Here is a 24,795-nt window from a genome sequence, read left to right on the forward strand (position 1 = left end):
GCAGGGGTGCACAGGATTCAGGGTGTGGGATGGGGGTGCAGGGGATGCATATGCCCGGGATGCAGGTACCTGAGATGCAGGGGTGCATGGGATGCAGGTACCCAGGATGGAGGGTGTGGGATGAGGGATGCAGGGTGTGGGATGGGGGTGCGGGGGTGCCTGGGATGCAGGGTGCAAGGCGCAGAGCGCAAGGTGCAGACCCAGGACCACAAGGTCGCAGGCTGGGGGGGGGGGGGGGGTGTTCGGGGTGCAGGTTGTCCAGGGGGGTCCAGGGTGTGAGGTGCAGAGATGACACTGCCCCAGCCCAGCTCCTGTCGGCCCTGGTGAAATCCCAAGACAAGGGTCTCTCACACCACTTTCAATCCTGAAGCTCTCGCCGCTTCACTCCCCTTCAGCGCCCTGGGTCCCAGCGAGCTGACAGCGCCTGCTCTCCTCTTACTCCATTTGATTTCCCAGACTTGATCGTTAGCCCGTAAGGAGGTTCCCGCTGGCGGTATCAATTCTCGAGCATCAATACTTCCTCCGGCTCTCTGACGCCCCAGGAATCATCTCTGCACCTCACCCTGCTCCTGCCTGAACTGCGGGAGAGGCGCAGAAGTGTTTTTCTCTGCTGGCTGCCTGCAGACCAGTGCAGAAGCTGCATTTCAGGCTCATTCTCAGAATTTGCAGCGTTTTCTCCATTGCCACGCTGGAAACCTTCTTACAGAGCTGGGCAGAAGCTTCTGCCAGGGAGGTAGGGCTGAGGGTCACCTGTAGGCACACGGGGAGCAGCAGCAGGGCTAAGAATAGACCTTGGGGGGGCTGCCAAGGCAGCGAGGTTCTCCCAGCCATCCTGCCCACCCTGCAATTACACTAATGACAAGAGCTTGGAAGGGGGGGGGAGAGCGGCTCGTTCCCAGAAGGACCAGAAAAGGCTGGCAGCGATGGCCCCGTGCCTCCTCTCCTCCCCAAATGCCATGGGAACGACCACGGCTGGGCCACAACGGGCTCAACGCAACCCCCTCTGCAGCACCGGGAGCTCGTTCTGCTGCTCTCCCGCTGTCGCCTTGCAGCCTTCCTCCTCCTCCTCCTCCTCCTCCTCCTGCCACTGGCTGGGGGGGGGGGAGCGCTCCTCGCTAACTGCTGCTTGTTTTCTCTGTAACTTTAATTGCAGGGCACGAGGAGTAAACCACCTACTACCAGCAGCAAGTGGAGTTTTGCACACAAATTCCTCGGCATCGGGCTGGTGCGTCCCTGCCTACGTGCGCACGAAATCCAGCGTTATTTATGGAAGGGAAAGAGTTACAAAGGAGAAGATTACAGGCTGAGTATACCTGGAGTAACACAGTGACTTTGATTACAATTACTGACACTGCTGGGTGAGGTGTAATTAATATCGCGGAGTAATTACATGGTTACTTCATCTGTTTAAAAATATATAAATAGCCTCTGCTGAGTTTTCATTGAAAGCAGCAAACACCAGCCCCAAAGCCGGAGCCCGGCAGCAGCAGGCAGAGCCCGAACGCGACCCTGGGGCAGAACCGGGGAGGAAAAAGGAGAAAATGGTGAAAGCAGAACAGAAAATGGCTGGTTCCAGAAGTAGCCAGGTGATGCCAAGGGTACCTCAGGAAGCTGAATGCCAGAAACAAAACCCAAAAAAACCAAACCATGAGGGGCTGCACTTCAGCAGGCACTGGCGCTGGATGGTGCCGAGCACCGCACCGGCACCGGATGGTGCTGCTGCTCCCCACCAAACCCAGCAGAAGCGGCACGAAGGCCATGGGGCTTGATTTTAAACAGATGAAGCGCCTGCCCCCGCTACTACATCACTTGCCAGCGAGCCTCTGCTTGGCCACGGCGGATTCGGCGCTGCTGGCTGGGCTCCGGCGTGGCCGGTCCCGGCACGAGCGGAGGTGGTTATCGCTGATGGGGTTTCTCATCCAGCAGTTCTGAGGCTGCCGCAAAGAGCCCCTTGGCTTCCCAAAATGCTTGTGGGGAGGGGGGAGCTCCTGGGCGGGCAGCGATGTGAGCACCTGGAGACCCCCCCCGGCGCCCGGGCTGGCCTGCCAGCCCCGTCATCGGCCATCGCCGCATCGGCCGGGGGCCGCCCGGCCCCACATCCCCACATGCTTTAGGCACTGCTTTCCTGGCTCCGGCATGTGTCTCCAGGCAGAATGTGACACCGAGGACCAGAAAGAAGAAGCGTCCCTTGTTCTGCCCGGGCAGAAAACACCCACAGCTCCAGAGAACCCCCCCCAGGCAGGTTACGGCCAGACACTGTCACCCGCCCGGCAACGTACGGGGGGGTTCACGTGGGTCCCGGTAAGGAGATAGGATGGAGCGTGGGCAGCGTAGGTCAGAGCCTGTGCAAGAAACCACCACGTTGGCATCTGCCCGGCGGTGCTTTGTGATGGTGGGAGGGGCGGGGGGCGAGGGGAGCGCCCCGGCCCCCGGCGGGGTCCACGCAGGGGAGGAGAACTTCTCCCTCTGGTGTCTCCGTTGCTTCAGTGCTTCTGACTTGTTGTTTTGTTTTGTTTTCAAATGTGAAGACCTGAGATTGAGCGTGGGTTTCTCCGTCCGCCACCGGACGCCGCGGCGCGGGCTCACCCGAGGCGTCACCTCCCGTCCCCTTCCTTCACCACGTGTAGAGGCACCTGAACAGGGATGCGATTCCCGAGACCAAGGCGTTGGCAAAGCTCCGAGCGTCGCTCGGCACGGTTGGTCCCACCGGCTTCGGCCGAAGGGTCCTGTGGCGGTTTGAGGACCAGAAGAAAGTCCATGGAGACCTCGGGACCTGCGTGGAAACGCTTCCCCTGTCCGTGGAGGATGGGGGGGAGCTGCGTTTTAGCAGCTGCTTGAACTCGTGTAAGGGGTGGGGAAGGAGGTGGAGCTGACCCCGATAGGGCTCTCGGAGAGGGGTGTTTGGGGGGTGCCCACAGGCACGCCGACCCCCCGCGCCTCCAGGACGGCGGCAAGTAGGCGCTGCTGCTGCTGGCGCAGCATGTCGGCCATCAGCAGGGGCAGGGAGTTGAAGCTGGCACTGAGCTGCTCCAGCTTGGACTCCAGGCTGCCGATCTGCTTCTCCAGGTCCTCACTGCGGTCGTTGAGCTCAGTGATGAGGTCGTACATCACATTCTGCATCTATGGAGAGGGACAGAGGGGACAGTGGAGGGGTTAGTGCCATGGCTGGATTAGTGCCACCGCCAGCACTGAGCCCTCCAACCCCTTCCTGCAAGCAAAGCCCCGAGAGCCACCTGAATCACAGAATCATGGAATGATGGAATGGTTTGGGGTGGAAGGGATCTTAAAGACCATCCAGTCCCACCCTCTGCCCTGGGCAGGGACACCTCCCACCAGCCCAGGTTGCTCCAAGCCCCCTCCAACCTGGCCTTCAACCCCTCCAGGGATGGGGCAGCCACAGCTTCTCTGGGCAACCTGGGCCAGGCTCTCACCACCCTCACAGCAAAGAACTTCTGCCCCACAGCTCAGCTCAATCTCCCCTTTTTCAGGTTAAAACCCTTCCCCCTCGTCCCATTGCTCCCCTCCCTGATCCAGAGTCCCCCCCCAGCTTTCCTGGAGCCCCTTTAGGGACTGGAAGGGGCTCCAAGGTCTCCCCGGAGCCTTCTCTTCTCCAGGCTGAACCCCCCCAACTCTCTCAGCCCCCCCTCCCAGCAGAGGGGCTCCAGCCCTCCCAGCATCTCCACGGCCTCCTCCGGCCTCGCTCCAACAGCTCCATGTCTCTCCTGTGCTGAGGCCCCAGAGCTGGAGGCAGCACTGGGGGGTGTCTCCCCAGAGCGGAGCAGAGGGGCAGAATCCCCCCCCTCGCCCTGCTGGCCACGCTGATGGGGATGCAGCCCAGGGGATGGGGGGGATGCAGCCCAGGGGATGGGGGGCTTGCTGGGCTGCCAGCCCATGTTGCTGGGGAGTCTTGAGCTTCTCACCCCCCAACACCCCAGTGTCCTTCTCCTCAGGGCTGCTCTCCAGCCATTCTCTGCCCAGGGTGAGCCCGTTCCAGGGGCTCACAGGGCACCGTGACCCAGCTTGGCTCACCCCAGGGACATTAAAATGAGGAAACGCTGTCTCCGTGCAGGCAGAGGGGCAAGGGGCATCCAGCCCTGTGCTGCCAAGCAATGGTACCCCCGGCTGGGGCTGCATAAGGGGGTGTGGGGACAAAGACCTTTCCTGGAAGCAGGGTGCAGCCCCACCAGCCCCTGGTTTGTGTCTGTGTTTCTTCTCCTGACTCGCAAGGGCAGCCATCCCACGGCAGCTATTCCCGGCTGACATCCACCGCACAGAGAACATCGTGGTCAGCCAGGTCTGCTTCAGTTTTCCCAGCTGAAGAGAAACACTTGGGCAGCCCGGCTGAGCCACGAGGTCACAGTGGGGACTTGCCTTCGAGAGGTCGACGAGGGTGTTGGCTTGGTCACTCAGCTTCCTCTGCTCCATCTTCACGCTCCGCAACCTGGGGAGAAGGAAAGAGCAAGGCAGCTGCATCCCCTCCCCAACTGCAGACCGCAGCTGGAGACCTGCCTGCATCCTGGGCATCGGGAAATGGTCCCCATGCCCTGGCCAGGGACTGGACCACAATTCCCCCGATGCTGGGGCTCGGTATCATAGAATAGAATCATAGAACCATAGAACGGTGGAAGGGATCTTGGAGCCTATCCAGTCCCACCCCCTGCCCTGGGCAGGGACACCTCCCACCAGACCAGGCTCCTCCAAGCCCCCTCCAACCTGGCCTTGAACCCCTCCAGGGATGGGGCAGCCACAGCTTCTCTGGGCAACCTGGGCCAGGCTCTCACCACCCTCACAGCAAAGAACTTCCCCACATCTCAGCTCAATCTCCCCTCTTTCAGCTTAAAACCCTTCCCCCTCATCCTATCCTCCATCCATCCCCGTCCCCCTGCCCAGCCCCTTACTGGTGAATGGCTTGGAGGAACTTCCTCTGATGCTTCCTGACTTTGGCGTGGTCAATCTTCTTCAGCAGCTTGGTGTGCTTATAGATGAGCCACGTTTCCCGCAGGACATTGGCTGCAGCGTTCTTGATCTACAAGAGGAGAGTCGGCCGTGGGTCACTGGCCCCGCAACGTGGGATTTCACGGAGACGCCGGGCTGGCTCTGACGGGAGCCACTGGTTCGGGAGCTGGTGCTGCAAGAGCCCTTCACTCGCCCCAGCTGGAGCGAGGTGCTCAGATCCGCTCCCGCATGGTCTCCTGGGTCTTTGCAAGGGATCAAGGGCGGCTCGAACAGGAGCAAGAGCTGCCCACACCGAGCAGCAGGTCTCGGCCCCCGGTGCTCCCCACCCTACCCTGCACCGATGCTCTGCCACCGGGCTCCTCACCCCCACCCGAAGCTGTACCCTAAGCCTTGAGAAAAAGAAAAAACAAAACAAAACAAAAAAAAAACCCAAAGTTTTTCTCAATTCCTGCATCCATCTGGCACTCTTGGCAGGTCCCGGCTGGGCTGCCGGCACGAGGACATGGCTTCCGCAGGCTCCTCAGCTCTGCTGCTCACTCCAAGATGAATTGGCCGCCGTCTGCCTGGCACGGGGCCCGCAGATCCATATCCACGGCTGGAGGAGCGGGGCCAAACGGCTGTTTGCTTTCCCAGCCTGGCCACGCAGAAGCCCCCGACTATCCTGGCTCCGGCCGGCACATGGCCCTGCTCTCCGGAGTGACACAGGGTGCCCTGGCCACATCCCAGCACTGTCCCAAGCCCTTCCAAGGGCTGCACCGATGCTCGCTTTGCCACCATTCCCGATATAAAATATCCCTCCTGCCACCGGTGTGCGGAGCCCATCACATCACACGGCGCTGTCGGGTTGCTGACGCTTTGCTGTGATGAGGCTGCTGAGACCAGAGACCTCCTGCAGCCCCCACAAGCTGCCAGAGAGGTAACACCGGACCCCGGCATGATCCCCCACCCCGTGGACCTCCCCACCGCAGCCTCTGGGTCCCTCCTCGGGATGGAAACCGCAGGAGCGTCACAGCATGGCTCTCATCTGGTTGTCTTCCTGACATGGAGCTAAGTGAGATCATTCTCTGTAAGAGAAGGGAGCCCATATCCTCCCAGGGGGAAATAAAAATGGGCCTTTTGCTCTCGAGGGTGCGGCCGAGCATCCTGCATCACCCAAATCCCTGGCACAGAGCTGGAGCTGTTTGCTTTCACCATAAAGCTTGTGCCTGTGCTGCATTCAAGGCACTCGGACACCTTCTTCCCACTGTGGGACCTGCACCCAGGGGTGCCAACACCTTGTTTTCCCCGTGGGACCTGCAGGACCCACACCCAGGGGTGCCAACACCTTCCTCCCGCCACGGTTCCCGGCATCCCCATCACGCGGTACAGCCCCCCCCTCCTCCCCCACCAGGGCCTTACCCGCTTCGTCAGCTGCGTGTCCATCATGAAGTTGTGGACGTGCTTCTCGGCTTTGGTGAGCTCCAGCTTCCTGGCCACCACGGCCACCACCAGTGCTGTGCAGCCAGCACCCTGTGCAGGGACATCGCATGGTTTGTCACCCTCCAGCAACCTCGTGCAACAGCAGTGCTCCCGCTCTCCCCATCACAACCCCCTAATTAACTAAAGCTCCATGGTGCCCCACCCACATCATCCCAGAGAGGAGATATCACAGGGCCTGGGTGTCCTTGAGCAGATGACGATGTGCTGGGTAATTAACAGTAGAAACCGGGGCTGATTTACGAGGTCAGCGATGATCAGCCCTCGCATCCCTGGTGCCCGTTAGAAACGGCCAGGCTAAGCCCCGCTTACCGGTGCCACCACAGAGCGGGGACCTGCCCCACGCCGGTGCCCTGCAGGACGGTGAGACCCCGCTCCCGAGAGGGGTCCAGGGAGGAGAGCGGTGGGGAAGCACAGGAAGCTCAGGGAAGGGGAGGCCCAACTCAAGACCCCCCAGATCGCCACGTCTCCCAGCAGCAACAGCTGGGAGCTCGCTTATCCCGGCGATTAGGGCCAGATCCGCCGGTAGCCGTCATCTCCGGCATGTATTTGCCTTTAGAAAGCAAAGGTGCCAAGCCCCAGCTCCCCACGGAGCTCCTGCGCTCTGCCTGCTGCTGCCCACACCAGATGAGCCGCTCCCCCCTCCCGGCACTCTGGCAGAGGCCCACGATCCTGGCAAGTGCTCCTTAATTTATTAAAGAGTCATTAATTAACATCATGCTCTGAGCTGAATCCTTTAGCATCCCCGAAGGTCCCCGCTGTGTGCTCTCTCTCAGCTCCCACCAATTCTCTCTTCCCGGGGGGGTGGCTGCCCCCGGTGCTGCTGTTTGGGGACCCCAGGGGTTCCCCCGGCCCTGGCAGTCGCAGGGGCGTCCCCACCCCTGTGCCAGATGGACACTGGGAAGGGGGGACACTTGGCCAGATGGTGCCTTGGTTCCCTGGGGGGGAGCTCCAGGAGCCCCCAGCACCAGGACCCCCTCAGCTGAGCCGGCGGCTGCTCCCCTGCACTGGGAAACGCTGTGTCCCCCCCTCCCAGGAGCGATCTTCTCCCTCACTTGGCTCCTGTCACCAGCATCAGCCTCACTGGTGCCCGACCTCATGCGGGGCAGATCAAAGACATGAAGATAATATAAAATTAATACCCGCCGGCGGAGCCGCCTCAGCCGAGAGCTCTTGAGGGGCACAGAGCTGAGCCCGGTCGGTGCCGGGTGCCAGCTCGGGCTGTCCTGGCTGGGAACGGGGGGACGGGGACAGCTCTGTCCCCAGGGCCTGGCAGCCGAGGGGGGCAGAGCCGAGGGGCTGGGGCTAGGCTGTGACCACACAGACCCTGGCTGCTCCTTCGGTGAAAGCCCCACAAGCCAGGGCATCTCACAGGCACCTGGGAGAAGGTACGCTGGAGGCCCTGGAGGATGGTGACCTTCTGGCCATGAGGAAACGAAGCCACGGTGAAGCAGTGACACCAGGAGAGCGTGGGGGGGTAGAGGGCTCCCAGCTGGTCCCAGCTCTTGGCAGGAGCCAGCAGCATTTGGGATCGCTCCTGGCGATGGAAGCCAGGTGGTGTGAGCAGGGATGGCCAAAGGATGCTCGGGGGCCCCTCTGCTCCCTGGGGACATCCCTGACCCCGCTGTGGTCCAGCATCCCCCCACTCTTGCTGAAATGCACCCCAAATTCACCAGTGGGCACCGCGGGGCAATGGACTGGCGGGTGTCTCACGCTGAGCCCTGTGGGACTGCAGCACCCAGCCTGCACCACCACCTCCTTCACCAAACCGCCACGTCCTGCTAATTACTGCGCTTACAGTAATGGCAATTACAGCTCTATCAGCTTCCAGGCTGCAACACCCCAGAGCCAAAGCCATTACGCCTCGTGCATGGACCCACCACCCGGGAAGTGGGTTCCCGTAAAATCCGGTGGCCACGGCGGGGACGGGCAGAGCCCGTGGGCCGGGCAACTGGCTCAGCAGGGCCCTTACCATGATGCCGGTGAGCAGGCAGACACCCTTCCCGCAGTAGGTGTGTGGCACCATGTCGCCGTAGCCGATGGAGAGGAAGGTGATGGAGATGAGCCACATGGCCCCCAGGAAGTTGCTGGTTACGTCCTGCTGATCGTGGTACCTGCCAAAGAGACGCGGGCATCAGTGTCACCGCAGGGGGACGGGGACGGCTGCGGGGAGCAACGGGGGCACCTGGGCACAGCGGCTTCTCTGGCACGAGGCTGTGCTGTGCCCCAGGGAATAGGGTTTAATAACACGGCAGGATGCCCCATAGCGACAGCGGTTACACAACTTCTGGTGCAGGAAAACCCACATCAACAAAAATCAGAGCGAAAACTCAACGGAAAGTGCTTCTGCTTTCGGTCAGACCTGCCACCACATCCCAGTCCCGCCGCCTGCGTCCCCGGTGTCACGTGGCGTGGCGGCGAGAGCCGGCTGATGGGAGAAACAGCTGCAGCTTCGCAGAGCCCCCCGGCCGCGCCAGCTCGCCCCCGGCATCCTCCTCCCCGTCCCCCCAGCTCAGGCTGAGCCTGCTCCCCCTGCGCCACCGGGGGGACAGTGCCGTCAGCAGCCCCAGCAGAACCGCCGGCGACGTATCCAGCCGAGCCTCCGGCACGCACTTGGCTCTCGGATAGCGTGGGGGAACGGCTCACACGCTCGAGATGAAGCACACGTGGAGCAGCCGCCGCTTCGGGGTTGCTTCAAACTTTCCATGGCCGTGTCCCTGCCGAGCTGCGAGGTCAGCGACCGCCCTGGCCGGCCCGGCATCCGGCTGCGGCTCTTCCGGCAAACACGCAATCGGGTCCCCGGGGCCGGTGTGAGCCCTGACAAGCCTCGTGGGGATATTCCCTGGGGATGCAGCGCTCGCCGCCGGCAGCAGAGCAGGTGCTGTCCCAGCTCACAGCAGGACGCAGCCCCAAGCCCCGGAGTGGGCAGGGACAGGCAGCACCTTCGCCCCGCCACGGCGGGACAGTCACCCTCCTGCCTGCACGCATCCCGCTCCCCGGCAGCCTTCTCCCAGCCTCCTCACGGAATTGTTAGAGGGAAACCAGATGGAGCTTTTGGCAATCCCCCCCGGTTCATCCCACCTCCTGGAGCAGTTGGGTTTTCTCCTCTTCCGAAATGTTTTTCCCCCCAAGCAATCGGAGACTCAAATGAGACCCTGGTGCATGAGAAAGTGCCCTCAGCAATGGTGAGAGCCGCTGCTGCGCTCCGGGCAGGGCTGGCCAGGGCTCCCCAATATCTCGGTGCCAGCAGCGGCATGCACCCCCCCATCCCAGCCAGCACATTCCCCTGGGAAAGGCTGAGCCCATCCCGCAGGATGTGAGCTCTCGAGCCGTGGGGATGACCCCGGGAGCATCATGCTGGTGAAGGGGGTTACGGCACAGACGGACAGACAGACGCTTTCTCTTCCGAGAAAGGAAGAGCAGAAGGAGCTGATAAACAGGGCAGGGGCGGCACGTGCTGCGGCTGGTACGGGCAGGAAGAGGGGCTGCCGTGATCGGTCAGACGCCGGGTCGCTTTCCATTGTCCCCTTGTCTGCCTGTCCCCACCAAGGGCACAGCCAATGCCCCGAGCATCGCCCCGGTCTCGTGCCACGCCACTGCCAAGCCAAGCATCGCCAGGCCAGGATGCTGCGGCAGCACCAGCTTAGCCGGACTGAGCCCATCGGTTTGGGCAGCCCCGCTGGGGAGCCGGGGCCAGCTGCACGTGCAGGCACACGTGCGCGCCGTCGGCGGGTAGCCCCGGCAGCACCGCCGGCACCGGCACGGCAGGCAGCTCTGCGTGGCGGCCGGGCGAGCGGGCGAGGTTGCTAAGCGACTCGCTGCCTTGCCGAGAGCTGCGGCCCCCCGGCACGCACGGGAGGATGCCCGGCAGCCATGCTGCGCCTGCAGGCGCTGGAGCAGCCCACGGTGCTGAGGGGACGTGCCACAGCCTGGGGAACCATGTCTCGGAGCGGCACGGCCATCTCCGAGCTTCCCAGCCCAAGTGGATGCTGGTTGGGGATGGCCCCGCAAGCCACAGCAGACTGGTTTGCAGCACCAGTGCAGCAACCTGCCATCAGTGGGGACATGGGGACGTGTCCAGGATGGCCCTTACAGGAACTGTGCGGCACCCAGGGCCAGTGCATGGCCCAGGGACGGTGCATCCCTCGGGGACGAAGCGTGTCCCAGAGGTCCTGCATCTCCCCAGGTGGAGCATCCCCAGCCCGCCCGGGTTCACATCTGCCGCTCTGTAGACAGAGGGAGGTGGCGGCAGCTGCGGTGGCGGTGATCTGCAGCGCCTCGTCTGCGTCATTTCTATTTTTTTTTTTGTCCCTAATGGTTCTTTATTTACATCGTTTTTTCCAGCCTAAGCCCCCCAGGTACAGAATCAACCCCCTGCATGTCCACTGGGAGCCTGTCTGCCCACTCCCCGTTTAGGAGGCACAAATAAAAATCTCCCAAACACAATTAAGCAGCGCAAAACCATCCAGCACATCCTGAGAGCATCATTAAGGCAGACAGGAAGGCAAACACAGCCTGTAAAAGCTCGTAAAATCTCAGCACGCCACTCTGCTCTGCTGCCACAGAACTTAAAGCTGCCCGAATGCCCCTCACGGGATGACCAGCACGAGGAGTCCCACCCTGGAGAAGAAGAGGGGTGGCCTTCCTCTCGCCTTGCAAGGGCCCAGAAGCAAGCTGGGTGGCCCAGGGGACCCCAGGGTGCGATCCCTCACACCTCGGTTCCAAGGACGGCGCGAAGCCACTGCAACAACTTGAGGGGATTTCATGGGATTCAACTGATCCACGGCTACCGAATCACAACACGCGCGGTGTCTTGGGCACTTTCCTGCAGCCCCGGCTGCTTCGATGGCAGTATGGCGTCGAGCTCAGCCTCCTGGGGACAGAGACGGCCCCGCGTGGGGACAGGACACAGGACACCCTGCAGGGGACCTGCCCTCCCCGCCCCAGGATGGACATGTGCCACCAGCACCTCACACCCCAGCCAGGAGAAACCCCCACAGCGCTGGGGCGGGCTGGGGGTGGCCACAGCCCCCCCAGATCCCCTCAGGGGACAAAGGGGTGCCAGCGTGTCCCCGGGAGATGGAGGCTCAGTGGTACCCACCAGAGCTGGTCGCCACAGCAACCCCCGCGCCGAGCACGACGATGCCGGCGTGATGCCATCCGGCAGTGGGTTTGTCACCGCGGTGTTGTCATGGAGTCGCTCGCAGCGGTGCCAGAGCCCGAGCCAGGCGCTGCTGCTCGCCAGCCTCGCGGCACCTCCGGCCTCTCCCCGTGCATGGACCCCCCAGCTCCCGCTGCTCCCCACATCCCCCACCTGCCCTCCTGGGGCTCCCGTGCTGGCTGGTACCACACTGTCCCCCCGCAGGGGGACCCTGCCCCAGGCACCGCGCTGAGAGGACAGGGCTGTCCCTGCCTCTGCCTCCTGCCCAGGACAGGGGCTTGTTGGTGGGAACCCGCAGCTGCCGAGCCCCCGGATCCCTGCATCCCTCTCATCTGCCGAGCATCCCGAACTGCTGAGCATCCCAAACCACTGCACATCCCGAACCACTGAGCATCTCAAACCGCCTTGCATCCCAGAGTGGCCAGGGCTGGGAGGGGCCTCTGGAGATCACCCAGTCCCACCCCCTGCCCAAGCAGGGTCACCCAGAGCAGGTGGGACAGGACACGCATCCAGGCAGGTTTGGAATTTCTCCAGGCAAAGAGACTCCACGCCCTCTCCGGGCAGCCTGTTCCAGGGCTCTGCCACCCTCAGAATAAAGAATTTTTTTGTCATTTTCAGATGAAACATTCCAGTTTGTGCCCGTTGTCCCTTGTCCTGTCCCCGGGCACCACTGAGAAGAGCCTGGTCCCATCCTCTTGCCCCCTGACCCTTTAGCTCTTGCTCAGCATCGATGGGATCCCCTCTCAGTCTGCTCTTCTCCAGCTGAACGGCCCCAGGTCCCTCAGCCTTTCCTCAGCACAGAGATGCTCCAGTCCCTCATCATCCTCGCAGCCTCCGCTGGACTCTCTTCAGTAGTTCCTAGTCTTTTTTTGAACTGGGAAGCCCAGAACTGGACCCAATGCTCCAGATGTGGCCTCACCAGGGCAGAGACAGGGCAGAGCAGACATCCTGAACCACTGCGCATCCCGAAATGATCAGCATCCCAAACACACACACACCCCCCCGCAGCCCCAGCCCCTCTCACCTCTCGCACACCCGCACCGTCCAGGCAGCGATGATCCAGAGGGAAATGCTGAAGACCAGCAGCACCGTCCCGGGGCAGATGGTCATGAGAGTCTTCATGACGAAGCGGGTGTTGAAGTTGATCTTGTTGAGCGCTCCGATGCTGCGCGAGGAGGCGTCGGTGAAGAGTTTGCTGTGCAGCAGCATCACCCGAGCGATCAGGTAGAGGCGCAGGAACATGGGGATGGACAGGATGATGTCCACGTCCGCCTCTGCCCGAGAAGGCGTGTAGGAGAAAGCCAGGCGAGCTGTCCAGAAAAATTTGTACTCCCCGGGAATGGGGTGTATGGCACAAACCAGCATCTCCAGGCCAATGTAGAGGATGCGCTCGTACGTCATCGCTATCCGCCAGTCGTCGGCTCCATTGTCGATCACAAAGAGCTACCGGGATGCAAAACCACACAGTTACCGGTGGCCCCCACCAACCCTGCCCCCCCAGTGTCCCACCGTGGGCAGCGGGGGGGCACTGACACCAGAGCCCTGCGGAGCTGGGGACAGCTTTGGCCAGGAGGGCTGGGGATGGATGGGGAAGGAAAAGGTGTGAACGAGCCTTCGCCATCCCCTCCATGGCACTGTCTGTGTGTTCAGGGGACGGTTACAGCACTAGGGACATCCAAGAAAGCTCTAGGGTGCCTGGCCTTGAGCACATGCCCAGGTACAGCATAGGGACAGCTAGGTGTGACCTGCACACCGGCTGGCAGGAGCCCCCCTTCCAGCACAGCCTCCTTGCCCTGGGCACAGCCAGGCAAGCCGTGGTGCCGCAGAGCATGGGCACCAGCCACCCCAGCCCCTTGGCTCCTGCCAGCACCGCGCCGGTGTCACCAACAGCCACCACACCCCGAGTGCCAGGGCAACTTTTGGGGAGGGAACACCACTGGCAGAGCACCCGGCCACTGGCAGCGATGGGATCCGGTTGTCATAGCAACCGCCGGTTCATCCTGGGTACCAGCTCCTCTACCGCTGCCGGTGACACAGTCAGGGTCTGCGTGGAAGCTGGGGGGGTGGCAGCTCAGGCTGGCCCCTCTGGGATGCAGCCAGACCCCTGGGGTCACCTGCCCTGGCAGGACATCAGTTTGTCCCTGGTGCGATGGGGACACTGGTGTCACCTACAGCGGGGACACACTCAGGGCCTCTCCGCAAACAGCACTTGGCAAAGATGCCGCTGGAAGGGCTCCAAGGGGGATGTGGCAGCCGTCACCACTGTCACCGGCGTGTCCTCGACCCTGCAAAGCGCAGGGCAACCCCGGCTCGGTCGGGGGTCCGGGAGCTCCTGCAGCCGCTCCCGCTCGGGTGGTGGGTGGGAGCACGGCCCCGGCTGGCACCAAGCCCGGGAACAACCCTTCCGCCGCGCTGGAGCCCCGGTGCACCTGCGCCAGCCGCCTCACCGGCACAGCACGGCACACAGGGCTCTCCCTCGGGACGGCAAAAGCCGCCAGGACTGACTCACGGAGCGGCCGTCCCCGGCCACCTCCCTTTCTGTTTGGAAAGCTCCGCTCCTTTTAGCTGCTTTGTTTGAGAAATTGTTTATAAAAATGCTCCAAGCTGTCAAGGGAGATCCTCAGGCATTTAACAAGCTGACAGCCCATTCCTTCCTGGAAAAGGGTGTTAAAAATAAACAAATTAGCAAGAGGAAAGAGGCAGGGAGCCTTTTGACTGCGTGTGGGGGGGTTTGCAACAGGCCAGGTTGGGAAGGGAAGGAGCAAGGGGGGATTCGGGCAGGTTCCCCCTGCACCAGCCCCTCTCAGCCCTGCACCTGCGGCGCATTGCTGCGGGTTTCCATGGAAACCCCTGCACGGTCCAGCGGTACCCGTCGGGGCATCCCCAGCATCCCCAGCACCGGCTCCGGCTGGGGAAGGAGCACGCACCTTGGCCACTGTGGCTCCGGACAAACAAAGCGCAAGGAAGCCACCAAGAAGCCACGCAGGGGAAGGACCTTCACCAAACCAAATGCACAAAAAGCCCTGGGCGCCCAAGGGCAGGGCTGAGGGGGGCTGTGCCCCCCCGAAACCTCCCAGCTGGAGCCGGCAGCTTCACCAGCACCGCGCTCCATCACGAACCGCAGCGATAAACGTGGCACTGGCTGGGGACACCACACTCCGCACCACCCCGGGGCACCGTGGCGGTGACAGACCCTGCCCAGGGTGCAGCCCGGAGCCATCCCTGGGGACTGAGCCCCCAGTGCCACCGGGAGCGGGTCAGACTCTGCCCTCAGGCACAGGGAGGGTGAGGACCGGCGGCGTTGTTGGCAGCTCCCCGCAGACGCTCAGCCTAACGAAGAGCGAGTGACACACGCAATTAGCAGCAGCTTGTGGCCCTGCGGCACCAGGCAGAGCTGGGAGGCAGGAGGGATGGGAGGATCTTGCTCACCTGCAGCCCTGGCTGGAGGGTGATGGGCTCAGGGACACCCCAGGGACCCATCACCATCCCAGGCCATCAGTGTCACCATAGGCAGGGAACAGGCACGACCCCAGGAGCTGACCCAGGACCCAGGGCACAGCAATGCCCCAGTCCTGGAGAAACCGAGGCACAGGGAGAGCTGCAAATGTCCTGAAGGACTTGGCAATTAACACAATTAATGCTGAGGGAAGAGGCTGAAGCTGACATCAAGCCCTTCCCAGAGTCCGGGGAGGTCTGGCAGCGCCCCCCAGGGCGAGCGCAGCCCCCCCTTGGGCAACAGGGATGAGAAGCTGAGGATTTACAGCTCTGCCAGCCCTGCTTCCATCCCTGGCCGGATTACCAGCAATCCCTTTATAAGCACCTAAGAGATAATAGGGCGATCAGCAGCCAGCACGGCTTTGGCTGGAGGAAATCAAGTCAAACCGATCTCATTCCCTTCACTACCAGCATAACCAGCCCAGCGGTTAAACTGGGGCCACACGGCCGGACCGTGGCGAGGTTCCGCACCGGGACCCTGCGCTCGCTCGGGGACCGGGACCCCGCGGAGGGATGGCAGCAGGGATTTCGACGGAGCGGGGAGAGGCGCGGAGCCCTGCACGCCGCTGGGGTGGACGCTGTGTTTGCCCAACCCGCTCCCAAGAACAACAAGGGGAGGAAGCCGGCGAGCGCCGGGGCACGGCCCTCCCGGCTGACCCCAACCGCCGCCACCCCGGGGTAAATATTATTCTAGCAAAAAAACAGAACGCTCAAATATTTGTTTTGAACAAGCCACCACCGGGCCTGGTCCCCGCACCGGCAGGCTGAGCCGGAGGGGTGGCTCCCGGGAAGGTCCCTTGCAGGCAGGGGGCAGGCAGGGGGCTGCCCCGGCCCCCCCAGCCCAGAGCAGGATGAGGTGGGATCTTTGGTGCACCAAAACACCAGGCATCCCTTCCCGGGATGCTCCTTTGCCTGCCTGGTGGTTCCTGCCACCCCCAAAACTTGCCAGCATCGAGCTGACGCCAGATCCTGCGGGGAAGCGCAGCCTTCCTGGAGCAAACTGGGAGCCCTTTAATTTCCCAGCAAAGCCAAGGGCGGGCAGGGAGGAAGAGAGTGGGCAGCCCTGATTAGGAAAGGATTTCACAGCTTTCCTTGGCACCTCGGCCGGTCCGAGCCCTTCCTGGCTGCAGCCTCCCCCAGCCACCACCAGCAAACCCCTCGGTGCCCGGCCTCACCACCCCCCCAAGCCCCCTCGCTGCCCCCCGAGACCCCAGCAAGGAGGGAGGAGGCTCCACGCAGGCTGTGAGCTTGGGCGTTGCATCCCACCGGAGTGGCCGGCAAACCCCACAGCCCCCTGGGCCACCCGCCCCGGCAGCCCCTCACCCAGCACCGGCGATGCCGGGACCTACCTGCACCTCCCGCGTGTGGTAGGCGATGATGAGGCCCAGCAGGATGACGGTGGAGAGGCTGATAAGGCATTTCAGGGCCAGGGAGAACATGGAGTCCTGCAAGGCGAGAGCAGGGCGGGCGTTAGGGGGGATGTGGCCACGGGACCCTGTTGGTGCCAGCCACGGCACCGAGCTCCGCACCCCCAAGGAGATGCTGCAACACCTGCCCCCCCTTCCCTGGCACTTTGGCCACCCCAGCTGCCACCCGAGCAGGCAGGGCACCGCTGGCACCGCCGGCACCGTGGGCAAGAGCCGCCCTTTCTCCAAAACGTTTTCTTAATCCAATTCCACCAAGTGTGTAATTACCAGCCTCCCCGCGCTGGGACGCGTGTCGCCAGCGCCCCGACCGCATCCAGCCTGAGCCCAATATTATGGCACCCTACTGGATGGTCTAATTAGATCCTCCTGCTAATTAGCTCTATGTAAATTAAACCAGCTCCTGATTGACTGGCGACCAAAGCGGCTGCTCCTTGGGACCCTGCCGGGAGGAGCAGGATTCACCACCTCCTCCCACGGGCTCCCCTCCGGACCCCATTTCAGTCACCAGCAAGCCATGCCCTGTGGGTGCCCTGTGGGTCCCATGGGTGCTATGGATGCCCTGTGGGTGCTCTGTTGCTCCCATGGGTCCCCCATGGGTGCTATGGATACCCTATGGGTGCTGTGGGTCCCATGGGTGCTATGGATGCCCTGTGGGTCCCATGGGTGCCCTGTGGGTGCTGTGGGCCCCATGGGTGCTGTACCGAGAGGCACGAGAAGGAAGCAGAGGTAGCACCCACTGAGAACCAGCAGCCCCTCGCCAAGGTGTTACCTCCAAACCAACCTGCTCTGCCACCCGTGCCACACCTCCACCCCATCCCCAGCGTGCTGAGACCTGGCACACTCGTGGCACGCTTGTGATGCTGGCACACTCATGAAACACCGAGACCCAGCACGCTCACGGCGTGCTGACACCTGGCACGCTCGTGACACACAGGAGATGCCGGCAACGCTCGCGATATGCTGAGACCCGGCATGCTCATAACGTGCTGAGAACCGGCACGCCGAGACCCAGCACGCTCATGACATGCCCCGCCCCATCCTTTGCCCCCAGCCCCCCCAGGCGGCCTTCAGCCTTGCTCCTCTCCCTCTCCCCAGCCCCACCGGGGTATTTTAAAGGCGGGCGAAGGGGACTATTTGCCGGTGGAGGCGGTGGCGCATTGTTAACGACTTGGCTCCGGGGCCAGGCAATTGTGTGGATATAATGGCTGGTGCTGAGAGAAGTGCCGGGGACCAAACAACGGCTATTAATAGGCAAACTCCAGGGCAGGGCTCGTGCCAAGGCTGCTCCGGCCGGACCCTCCCTGAGGGCACTGGCCCAAATGGTCCCCCAGGGGGCTGGTGGGTCCCCGGGTGGTGCAGCCGCCGCGACCGCGGCGGCTGCGCCACCCGGGGACCCACCGGCCCTCCCAGTGAGCTTTATCGGCGGTGCCGGTGGCCCTGGGAAGCAGCGGTACCGTGGCGGAGGCAGGAGGAGCCCCCATCCTGCCCCACACTCCAGGGACAGCCAAAACCCAGCCACCGCATCCCAGTTTCCCGGCTGAACCCCGGCACCCTCCGGGCCTGAGGAGCAGGCGGTGGCGCGGCTGCCGGGCCACGGGGCAGAGCTGGAACCCAGCCAGCGCCGGCAGCACCGACATCCCCGTCCGCACGACAGCTGCCGGCCCCGGCCATGGGTGCTCCTTCGGTCACGGCCAGGGAGCTCCGGTTTCCCACCCAGGGCCTTCCCGCGGAGTGGGGGGGGGGGGGGGGCGGATTTATAGATGGTCGCCCGCTGCCACATCTCCGGCCGAGGGCCTGGGGTGGTGGGGACCCAGGGACCCCCCCTCCTGCACCCTGCGGTTGTCGGCACAAGCATGGTGGCGAGCAGCAGGTGCCAGGGCAGGGGTTGGGGCCGCGGGTGGCTGCACGGTGACAGCGCTGACTCACGGGGTCTTCCCCGGCTGACACAGCAGCTCGGCGTGCCGGGGCCGGCGAGCGTGGCAGCGGCGCTGCTGGCAGCACGGCGAGGGCGGCCGGTCCCCCCCGGCGCCAGGCACGGGCCCAGGGAGCCCGGTGAGGGCGGCTGTGGCTCAACAGGTAGCGGACATGGGTGAGGGACAATGGTTCGGCCCCAGTTCTGCCGAAGGGGAGCGGGAACCGCTGGGGAAGAGGCTCCGCAGTGAAGCCAAGCGAAGCATCCTCCTCCCTCGGCGGAGAAGCCGGGGATGCGGGCTTGGCCGGAGCAGAGGGAACCGCTCCCGGCAGCCCCCACGCTCCCACCGACGCCGGCGGCTGTGGGCAGCCGGGACTCGGGAGCCCCCCGCCACCAGCTGTGGGGAGGCAGCGGGGCCCCCTGCGCCCACAGGACCCCCAACCGCATCCCTCCCTCCTTCCCTCCCTCCACCTGCTCCAGCTCCATCGCCTCTTCCCGCCCGCACCGCCCTCCCCACCGCCCGCGCCGGATCATGGCAGGAAGCGGTGAGCAGCCCCTTCCCACCACCCCCCGGCTCCTTCCCCTCCGCTGGTGGCACCGCGGCATGGGGACCCCCACCGGCCGCCCCCCAGCCCCCTCGGCAGCGCCGTCCCGCTGACGCCCATGGGTGCCACGCACACCCTGCCGGCGCGGGTGCCGATGCCTTCCCCTCTCTGGATAGGTATAAATAACATGACAGATGTCTATACAAAGAGTTATTCATATCGCTGCCAACCAGCGCAGCCCGGGAGCAGGAGCTGGAAGGGGCGTGGGGGGGAGAATTATAAATAAAAGACACCGTCCTGCAAAAAAAAAAAAAAAAAAAAGAAAAAAAAATGGAAAAAAGGGGTGTGGAGGAGGAGGAGGAGGAGGAGGGAGGGGGGGCTGCGTCGCACCACTGAGGGCACGGTGCCTCGAGGAGCGCTCGGCCGGGCCAGTGACGGGCACCGCAGACCCCGGTGGGTCAGTCCCCGGCACAGGACCTGTCGCAGCACCCGTCCCGGCACACGACGGCCGGCACGCAGCCCCGGCAGCCCCCAGCCCCACTCTCACCCTCACCGACACCTGCGCCCACAGCGTCCCCGTAAGGCCCCTGGGCTGCCCTGGGGGTCCCCAGCCACCCCGTTCGGCCCCGTCCAACCCCAGATGGGGCAACTGGCTCCATATTTATCCCATGGGACACCACGTGGGGTAAACCACTCCATGCTCACCCCACCGGGCACCGTCCAACACCGACGGCCCTGTGCCCACCCCCCTGCCCCCGCCGGTACCTTGGAGTAGAGCCCCCAGGAGAGCTCGGTCTCGATGACCATGACGACGATGCCGAACATGCCGAAGATGAGCGCGTAGTCGCTGAGGCGCTTCCTCTTCTCGAAGAGCGCCCGGCGGTGCCCCAGCCGGTAGCCGATGTTCTGCGCCTTGCGCTTGGGCCCCTTGGCGAAGGCGGCGGGGGCTGGCCGGGCGGGGGGTCGGTCGGGGCGGCGGGTGGCAGGCGCATGGTTGTCCTCGCGCGAGACGACGATCTCGGGGGGTCCGCCGGCCCCAAAAAGCTGTAAGGGTTGAGCCTCCGGTTCGGCCTCGATGAGGTTCCGGCGGGATGCGCTGAGCCGGCTGAGGGGCTTCATCACCCCCCCGCTGTACTTGCAGGAGCTCATGGCGATCTCGGTGAAGGGGTTGCTGTCCCGCCGGTGAACCAAGGGGCTGGGCTGCCGGTGTTTGCCGCTCCCCGCCCCGGAGCCCGCCGGGTGGTCGCCGAGGTTGAGCTGGCTGCCGTGGCGGGAGGAAGGGTGGAGGGCGGCGGGGGCGGCGGGAGGAGGAGGAGGGGCCCGTAACGACCCGGGCGAGGAGTGCAACAGGCTGTGCTGGAGCGGCGGCAGCGCGGCGGGAGGCGGCGGCGGCGGCGGCACCGGTGCCCGTTCATCCCCCGCCAAGGGGCAGGGACACCGACCGTCCTCCTCCAGGTCCCCCACGCCCGAATCGTGGAGATGCCCCGACGTCTCCATAACGGCGGCACCGGCGCCGTTTGCCCGGGCACCGGCTCCGCTTTCCCGGGCCCCTCGATCATGAATGGGCGCCGAGCGCTCCCCGCCGCCGCCGCCGCCGCCGCCGCCGCCCCCGCCGCCGCCGCCGCTGGCCCGGCCCCGCCGCGCCATTGGCCGCGCCGGGGCTCCCCGCAGGCTGACATCATCCCCGCCCGCTCCCCGCTTCGTATCCCCCCCTCCCCGGTCCCTCCCCGCGCCCCCGGTTCCTGCCTCTATGCGGGGTCGTTCGGGACTTGTAGTCCGCCGGGGTGCACCGGCGCCGGTACCGGCGCCGGTGCACCCCGGCGGACTACAAGTCCCGAACGACCCCGCACCGGTTCCACCCATCCTCCCTCCTCCGGGGACCCCCCCACGCCCACCGGCCTCTCCCCTCGACGGCACAGGATGCAGCCCCTGTAGCCCCAGAAGCCCCCCCCTCCCCTTCTATAACCCCCCCCTAATCCCCTTATGGAGGCTGGAGATTACGGGCAGCAGCTGGAGCGGGCGCTCCCACGCTGGGTCACCCCATGTCTGTGTGTCCCCCACCCCCGGAGATGTCCCCGAGGGGGATCAGGGCGATGCCAGACACGGGGCTCGCTGCCACAGGGATGGGGTGTGGGGGACAGGACCCTAATCCCCTGTCCCTACCCTACAGCCCCCCCAGGATCCCCCTGGCCGAACCCAGCTGGAGCGGGTCACGCTGGGTCACCCCATGTCTGCCCCCACCCCTGGAGATGTCCCCAAAAGGGATCAGGGTGATGCTGGACACGGCTTCACTGCCACAGTGATAGGGTGCAGGGGACACGACCCTAATCCCCCTCCCCAATCCTGCATTGCAGCCCCCCACGACCCCCCCTGGCCATACCCAGATGGAGCGGGTGTTCCCACACTGTGTCACACCGTGTCTGCGTCTCCACCTTCCCCTGGAGATGTCCCCAAGGGGAAGTATGGTGATGATAGACATGGGTTCACTGCCACAGGGATGGGGTGTGGGGGATAGGGCCCTAATCCCCCTCCCCAACCCTGCGTCGCAGCCCCCCCAGGACCCTCCCGGCTGCAGCTGGAGCAGGCGCTCCCGTGCTGGGTCACCCCGTGTCTGTCCCCACCTCCCCCAGAGATGTCCCCAAGGGGGATTATAGTGATGCTTGACATGGGTTCGCTGTCACAGTGATGGGCAACCTGCATCCCCTCCCTCGCAGCCCCCCCAGCACCTCCCTGGCTGTCCCCAGCGGCAGCTGGAGTGGCCATTCCCACATTGGGTGGTCCATCCCGTCCCCAAAATGTTCCCAAGGGAGATCAGGGTGATGCTGAACACGGGGCTTGCTGCCACAGCGATGGGGTGTGGGGGATAGGACCCTAATCCCCCCTCCCCAACCCCGCTTCCCCCCTGCCCCTTGCAGCCCCCCTGGCCCCCCCGGCTGTGCCCAGCTGCTGCGGGAGAGGAGCGGGTATTAGGGCAGGAGCCGTCTGCTCGGGAAGCGGATAATCCATGGGGAATTGGCCGCTGGAAGCCTATTAAAATACACCACGAAGCACCCAGCTGGCGACCCCCCGCCCTTGCAGCGGGAATTAAACTGCACCTCTGACCCCTCCCCCCCCCCCAAAGCTGGGGAGCCCACGCAGGGGGCAGGGACACAGACCATGTTCCACAACCCCATGTCTCCTGTCCCCACATCCCCCGGCCCCATGTGAAGGTCCCCTCTCCCAGGGAAATGAGACAGGGACCGGGGGTGGCAGTGGTTCCCCGTGTCGGGGCTTTATTTGCAGGGTGGGGAGGGCCAGCGTGAGGCAGAACCAGGGACGCCGCGGGGCTGGGGGGGGACCGCAGTCCCTGTGCCCTGACAGTGTCACCGAGCTATAGCCGGCCACGGAGCGACTGCAGCAGCGGCTCCAGCTGCTCGTCCAGGGACCGCTCGTCCCCGTCATTGGTGATCACCCAGTCGAAGGCCACTCCCTGGTCCAGGCCACACTCAGACTCAGCGTCGTCCACCCCTGGGGAAGAGCAGAGCCCGGGTGAGGCCCCCCCACATCCTTCCATCTGTCCGCACCCCCCACCGCAGCCTCACCCCCCCGGAGCTGGGGAGGCTTTAGCAAAGACCTCCAGCCAGGGGAGGGTGGCAGCACAGCGGAGTCGTGCCCGTGGGGCCACCACAGTGCCAGCGCAGCCCCAGCTTTGGCACTGTGCTCCAAGAAGAGGTGCTCCCTTGCTCACCAGTGACGAAGACCCAGTTCCTCCTCTTCCTCGTCTCCTCAGTGGCCACCACCCGCACGGTCTGCACCGTGTCCCCATAGACGTCCCGGAACCATTCCACATCCGAGAGGCGACGTGTGTCACTCACCACCTGTGCAGGGGCTCCGTCAGCCCTGCCCCATGTGCTCCTCACGCCCCACACTCCCCTAACACCCCCTGAATGCCCCCAAACACCCCCCGCCACTCACCCACACCGGCTGCGCTGCCCCCTCCACTGCCGTCCTGCAGAAGAAGCCGGGGTCGGCGCAGCGCTTCTCCTCGCCCCAGCGGATCATGTCCTGCCGGTACCTCTCCTTGTAGGCGCTGGCGTCCAGGAGCCGCTGGAAGTCCAGGCCGTGCTCCTGCGGGGAGAGGGGGTCAGCGGGCATGGCCTGCGCCATGGCGCGGCACAGCATGGCACGGCACGCCATGGCTCAGCACAGCACCGTGGTGCGGCACGGCAGAGTTCAGCACAGTGCAGCATGGCATGGCACGGTGCGGTGTGGCATAGCATGGCACGGCATGGCGTGGGACTACATGGTGTGGCATGGCATGGCACGGTGCGGTGTGGCATAGTGTGGTGTGGCATATCATGGCACAGCATGGCATGGTGCGGTGTGGCACTGCGTGGTTTGGCATGGATGCTACAGCGTGGCACAGCATGGTACAGTATGGCACGTTGCGGCATGGTGTGGTGTGGCATGGCACGGCACAGCATGGCACGGCACAGCATGGCTCAGCACAGCGCCATGGTGTGGCAGAGCGCGGCATGGCAAGGCAGGGCACGGCACAGCGCAGTGTGGCACAGTGTGGTGTGGCGTGGCACGGCACGGCATGGCACGATGTGGCGTGGCGTGGCATGGCAGGGCATATCATGGCAGGGCATGGCATGGTGTGTCATGGCACCGCGTGGTTTGGCATGGATGGTAAAGCGTGGCACGGCATGGTACAGTATGGCACGGTGCGGCATGGCGTGGTGTGGCATGGCACGGCACAGCATGGCACGGCAAGGCTTGGCTCGGCACGCCATGGCTCAGCACAGCACCGTGGTGCGGCACAGCATGGCACGGCACGGTGCGGTGTGGCATAGCGTGGCACAGCACGGCATGGCATGGGACTGCATGGTGTGGCGTGGCACGGCATGGCGCAGTGTGGCGTAGCGTGGTGTGGCGTGGCAGGGCAGGGCATGGCGTGGTGTGGCATGGACGGTACAGCACATCACGACATGGTACAGTATGGCACAGCACGGCACGGGATGGCACGACACGTCCTGGCACGGCTCAGCACGGTGTGGCACGGCATGGCAGGGCGTGGCAGGGCGTGGCAGGGTGTGGCAGGGTGTGGCACAGCCAGGGGTACCTTGGCGTACTGCTCCTTGAGGGGCCCGGAGAGGCGCAGGACGGTGCAGACATCGGGGCCCAGCCTGCGGGAGAGGGGTCAGCAGCACCGGCACCGGTACCGGCTCCACCAAGCCAGGTCCCGGTCACCCCCCACCGCCCGGTACCGGCTCCTCCCCGCCCAGCGCCGGCCACGCCCCCCGGGGGCAGGCCACACCCCCCAGTACTGGCTCCGCCCCCCAGTACCGGCGCCGGTACCGGCTCCATCCCCGCGGTGCCGGTCCCGGTCCCGGCGCCGCCCCACCCGGAACCGGCCCCGCCCCTCCCGGTGACAGCCACGCCCCCCGGTACCGACTCCGCCCCCCCGGTACCGGCTCCGGAGCTCCTCGGCCACGAAGTCCTTCCCCGACTTCCTCTTCCCGCTCAGCAGCACCACCGCGCGCGGCGCCGCCATCCGCCGCCGGCCCCGCCCCCGGCCACGCCCCCCGCGCGGGGGTGGGGGGGGAAACGGCCCCGCCCTCCTCTCTCTCCCCCCTCCGCGGGGAGCCGGGTGGTACGGCCCGGAGAGGGGGCGGGGCGAAGCGCCGCTGACTCCGCCCCTCCGAGGGGGTGCCCTCCTGACAGCGCCCCCTGCAGGGCGGGGGCGGCACAGCGCCGCGGGGCGGAGGGGGCACCCCCAAACCGCGCCAGGACACGGCGAGGACTGGCACCCCCCCCGGCACCCCATTGCCCCTCTTCCCC

The 24,795-nt window shown here is 64.8% G+C and overlaps 2 protein-coding genes across 3 annotated transcripts; both read right to left on the reverse strand.

Annotated features, from left to right (window-relative positions):
* Positions 1-2,823: 2,823 nt before the first annotated feature.
* KCNN3 (potassium calcium-activated channel subfamily N member 3) lies at positions 2,824-20,469 on the reverse strand. 2 transcript variants are annotated; one of them, XM_074164471.1, is made up of 9 exons: positions 16,438-16,527; positions 12,618-13,036; positions 11,217-11,218; positions 10,190-10,238; positions 8,405-8,546; positions 6,355-6,465; positions 4,899-5,026; positions 4,372-4,441; positions 2,824-3,120 (listed from the first exon to the last, which is right to left on the reverse strand). In XM_074164471.1, the coding sequence occupies exons 1-9, from the start codon at positions 16,525-16,527 to the stop codon at positions 2,824-2,826; spliced, it is 1,308 nt and encodes a 435-aa protein (XP_074020572.1). The 2 variants fall into 2 exon arrangements, with proteins under 2 accessions (XP_074020572.1, XP_074020571.1); XM_074164470.1 differs by lacking the exons at positions 10,190-10,238; positions 11,217-11,218 and adding an exon at positions 19,738-20,469 and having other exon boundaries at positions 16,438-16,533.
* A 1,750-nt stretch (positions 20,470-22,219) lies between these two features.
* Positions 22,220-24,533, reverse strand: PMVK (phosphomevalonate kinase). The gene is made up of 5 exons (XM_074164576.1): positions 24,426-24,533; positions 24,077-24,140; positions 22,927-23,079; positions 22,700-22,829; positions 22,220-22,479 (listed from the first exon to the last, which is right to left on the reverse strand). Exons 1-5 carry the CDS (start codon positions 24,506-24,508, stop codon positions 22,343-22,345), a joined length of 567 nt encoding a protein of 188 aa, XP_074020677.1. The 5' UTR covers positions 24,509-24,533; the 3' UTR covers positions 22,220-22,342.
* Between the last annotated feature and the right edge of the window lie 262 nt (positions 24,534-24,795).

Source organism: Numenius arquata, chromosome 27 (assembly GCF_964106895.1).
Source record: "Numenius arquata chromosome 27, bNumArq3.hap1.1, whole genome shotgun sequence".
In the NCBI taxonomy this organism is placed as follows: domain Eukaryota; kingdom Metazoa; phylum Chordata; class Aves; order Charadriiformes; family Scolopacidae; genus Numenius; species Numenius arquata.